The sequence below is a fragment of the Maniola jurtina genome, chromosome 27 (assembly GCF_905333055.1).
Source record: "Maniola jurtina chromosome 27, ilManJurt1.1, whole genome shotgun sequence".
NCBI classification, from domain to species: domain Eukaryota; kingdom Metazoa; phylum Arthropoda; class Insecta; order Lepidoptera; family Nymphalidae; genus Maniola; species Maniola jurtina.
In genome coordinates, this window is record NC_060055.1 from 2,758,309 (window position 1) to 2,763,179 (window position 4,871).

General features: G+C 46.0%; 1 protein-coding gene across 1 annotated transcript; it reads left to right on the top strand.

The window, feature by feature from the left end:
- Positions 1-272: 272 nt before the first annotated feature.
- On the top strand, positions 273-1,124 carry LOC123878937. Its single transcript, XM_045926314.1, has one exon. The coding sequence runs from the start codon at positions 273-275 to the stop codon at positions 1,122-1,124; it is 852 nt and encodes a 283-aa protein (XP_045782270.1).
- Positions 1,125-4,871: the final 3,747 nt, after the last annotated feature.

The following is a 4,871-nucleotide window of genomic DNA, read 5'->3' on the forward strand; positions in this document are numbered from 1 at the left end:
AATGTACTTAATTACATTTACTTTACTTACATTACATACCTACCATACGAAGTTGTAGGTTACACACATAATTATTTAAAAATAAATGTTTAAAAAAAGAAAAAGAAAAAATCTTCACTCATTATTATATATGTCAAGACTGTTTTGTTATCATTGTTTATTTATGTTGTGAGAAAAATTAAAACAAAATTTTACGAAGGAACTCGTGTCGTTTAATTATTTTATCATCGACGCACGGAGGATTCCTTTACTGGTGACCTCTATATACGAACATGAATAAGGACGTTCAAGGCACGTCGGCATCATCGCCGCCCGGCGATAGCGACGGGAACGAGTCGACAAATCACAACAATGTTTTTAAAGTTGGAGTACGGGTACCGCCGTTCTGGCCCGAGGAGCCAGAGATTTGGTTCGCGCAGGTTGAAGGTCAATTCGCCATATCTGGAATAACCAGCGATGCCACAAAGTTCAATTACGTCATTGGTCATCTTGAAAATCAACACTCCAAGGAAGTTAAGGATATTATAATTAACCCTCCCGCTAGCAACAAATATGACAAACTCAAAGGCGAACTGATAAGGAGACTGACTGCATCGAACGAGAAAAAAATAAAACAATTGTTGATGCACGAAGAGCTCGGTGATCGCAAACCTTCCGCCTTTCTACGCCACCTTACAGGTTTAGCAGGCGCTGACGTCCCAGACGACTTTCTGAAGACGATTTGGATCAGCCGACTCCCGCATGGCATCCAAACGGTGCTCGCCGGTCAGCCTGCAGGAACAGCGCTAGAAGACTTAGCCGACTTGGCGGATAGAGTGAACGACCTGGCTTCTTCAACACCCAAGGTAGCTTCCCTAGCTAACGAGGTCCCTAGCTCACTCATCAGCGACCTCACTAAGGAAGTAGATGAGCTACGGAAGCAGGTTCGACAAATGGCGACGCAGAGGAACAGCAGATCACGTTCTCGCACACCCCAAGGCAAGCGTAATTCCTCAAGGCAACGAACACAATCCAACTACAAGAAGTTTCCGCTGTGTTGGTATCATAGCAAGTATGGAGATAAGGCCCGCACATGCATTCGCCCCTGTGACTTCAAGCCGGAAAACTCGATGGGCGGTCGGTAACGGCGACAAACGATCGTCCTTCAACAACTACTGGTCGCCTGTTCGTCACTGATCGATCGTCGAAGACACAATTTCTGATCGACACCGGTAGCGATCTGTGTGTTTTCCCCCGATCAGCGCTACGTGACCGTCGTACTCGGACTGAATATACTTTGAGTGCAGCTAACGGTTCTGTGATAGCTACTTACGGTTTTGTGAATTTAGCTTTAGATTTCGGACTTCGTAGGACTTTTGTGTGGCGTTTCGTTGTAGCAGATGTTACAAAACCAATAATAGGCGTAGATTTTCTAAATTATTACAACCTTGTAGTAGATTGTCGCAACAAGCGTTTAATAGATAATCTCACTTCTATAGCAACTGCGGCTACATTGGCTAACTGTAAGAATATATCTACTTCTGATATGCTTGTAACCAGTGTAAAGGTTCCAACCGGCGGCAACAGCAGATATCACAATATTTTATCTGAATTTCCGGATATCACTCGCCCCGCCGATACACCAGGTATAGTGAAACACACCACACAACACCATATCCGCACTACACCAGGACCCCCAGTGTCGTGTTCACCCCGAAGGCTGGCTCCAGATAAACTGAAAATCGCCAGACAGGAGTTTGACGCGATGCTGGCTAATGGCACCGCTCGTCCTTCTGACAGTCCGTGGTCATCACCTCTCCACCTTGCGACCAAAAAAGATAATGGCTGGCGTCCTTGTGGTGATTACAGGTTACTCAACGCAAGGACGATACCAGACAAATACCCAATACGTCACATACATGACTTTTCCCACAGCTTAACTGGTTGTAAGTACTTTTCAGTTATAGATTTGGTCAAGGCTTACAACCAAATCCCTGTTGCTGAGGAAGACATTCCGAAGACTGCCATTACAACTCCCTTCGGATTATACGAATTTCCTTTTATGACGTTCGGATTGCGGAACGCAGGGCAGACTTTTCAAAGATTCGTGGATGAGCTGACACGTGGATTTGACTTTTGCTACACATACCTCGATGACTTTTTGGTATTTTCCAGGACTCAGGAACAACACGAAGAACATTTGCGCCAACTCTTCACACGTATGCAAGAATACGGTGTACTTGTGAACACGGCCAAATGCGTCTTTGGCGCACCTGAAGTAACATTCCTGGGTTACCAAATTTCTGAAAAAGGTACGAAACCCTTAGATAGCAAAGTCAAGGCTATCGCGGATATCCCTGCTCCCAAAACCGTCAGAGAGCTGAGGCGATTCTTGGGCATGATTAATTTTTACAGACGATTTTTGCCCAACGCTGCCCAAATCCAGGCCCCTCTGAACGCTCTGCTAACCGGATCTGTAAAAGCTTCCCATCCGGTCGTTATAGAAGGAAGATCACTGCAAGCTTTCGAGGACTGCAAGAAAAGTCTGTGCAATGCAGCCCTGGCTGCGCGCATCCTCATCCCGATGCTAAACTAGGTGTCGTCACGGACGCTTCAGACAGAGCCATCGCAGCAGCTCTACAACAATACGTGGATGGAGCTTGGCAGCCCCTAGCATTCTTCTCGCGTAAGTTGAGCCCATCGCAGGTTAAATACTCGCCATATGATCGTGAGCTCCTTGCAATATACGAAGGAATTAAATACTTTCGTCACATGCTAGAGGCCAACCACTTCACTGTCTATACTGATCACAAACCGCTATGTTACGCTTTCCATGAGCGGAAAAGTAACTGTTCACCACGGCAGTATAGACACTTGGACTTCATCTCACAGTTCACGACGGACATCCAACATATCGCGGGCAAAGACAATGTCGTGGCCGACACTCTTTCCCGCATATACGAACTACAGATGCCAGTCGATCTAGAAGTCCTTGCCAAATCTCAAACCACAGACTCCGAGCTTGCAAACTACCTTAAAGGTGAAACATCTCTTCGCCTCACCAAAATGACAATCCCTGGCAGTCGTACCGAATTGTACTGCGACGTCAGTACCCCGACTCCCAGACCTTTCGTCCCCGAGAGCTGTCGTAGGCAAATCTTCAACTGCCTCCACTCCCTTAGCCATCCTGGTCCTAACGCTACAGCTAAGCTCGTTGCACAACGTTTTGTTTGGCCTCTTGCGCAAAAACTGCCGTGAATGGGCTAAGGCATGTTTGGACTGTCAGCGCACTAAGGTAAGCCGACACGTGTCGTCACCTTTGGGTACGCTTCCTTTACCTTCAGCGCGATTCAAACATGTCCACATAGACCTGGTCGGGCCACTACCATATTCAAACGGTTTTCGGTATTGCTTGACAGCCGTCGATCGCTTCACGCGATGGCCGGAAGCTGCCCCAATCACCGACATAACCGCCGAGACGGTTGCCAAAGCCTTTGTTTCCTGTTGGGTGTCGCGCTACGGAAGTCCAGTGGATGTCATAACGGATCGTGGAATGCAGTTTCAATCGGCACTTTTCCAGCAGTTGGCCAAATCTATTGGATTTCAGCACCGCAGCACAACCGCTTACCACCCACAGTGCAACGGTTTAGTCGAGCGCTTTCATCGACAGCTGAAAGCAGCTATAACTTGTCACGCCGACGAGAATTGGACCGAGTCCCTACCACTTGTACTTCTTGGCATAAGAAGCGCAATCAAAGAGGACCTTAATGCCTCATCAGCCGAGCTGGTGTACGGTGAGCCACTGCGCTTACCTGGCGAATTTTTTGGCCAAAATATCGCAAGCTACACCACCGACATCACTGACTTCTCAGCTCGCTTGAGATCCTTTGCCGAGAAGCTACAACCAGTACCAACTCAGCACCACTCTAAACCTAAAACTTTCGTATTTAAAGAGCTGAGCACCTGCAGCCACGTATTCCTTAGGGAAGACACGCTACATGGTGCCTTGCAGCCAGCTTATACAGGGCCATACGAGGTTTTAAAGAGAGGCGCTAAAACCTTTAGATTAAAAGTTAAGGGCCGAGACGTGACTGTATCAATCGACCGACTAAAGCCAGCCTACATATTGTCTGACGATACTACCTTACCCAAACCACCAAATCCTTCCCAACCTAAACCTCCAGATGTTCCCCAGCAACAAGCCGGATTGCGAACCACGCGTTCCGGTAGACGAGTACGATTTCCAGATTATTATCGTCCGTAGACACGGCCTCTGGAGGGGAGTGATGTAGGTTACACACATACTTATTTAAAAATAAATGTTTAAAAAAAGAAAAAGAAAAAATCTTCACTCATTATTATATATGTCAAGACTGTTTTGTTATCATTGTTTATTTATGTTGTGAGAAAAATTAAAACAAAATTTTACGAAGGAACTCGTGTCGTTTAATTATTTTATCATCGACGCACGGAGGATTCCTTTAAAGTATTTATTTTTGGCTCTCGCGTCCTTTTTTTTTTTGAAAATTCAACCCCTAAGGGGGTAAAATGGGAGTCTGAAATTTGTATAGTCCACGCGGATGTATTTGCGGGCATAAGCTAGTCCATACAGATTTAAACGAGAAAGTATGTTTATCTGTCTGTTTCCTTTTCATAGCCCATGTGCGTAATCGATTTTCGCGTTTGCTATAGATAAAGCTTTTATAGTAAGTACTACTTTTTAGGGTTCCGTACCTCAAAAGGGAACCCTTATAGGATCCCTTTGTTGTCTATCTGTCTGTCTGTCTGGCTGCCTGTCCGTCCGTCCGTCGTGTCTGTCAAGAAACCTATAGGGTACTTTCCGTTGACCTAGAATCACGAAATTTGGCAGGTAGGTAGGTCTTATAGCACAA

Bases quoted from the DNA above. Each gene is read 5' to 3' on its own strand.
- LOC123878937 (XM_045926314.1), top strand. From the start codon at position 273: ATGAATAAGGACGTTCAAGGCACGTCGGCATCATCGCCGCCCGGCGAT.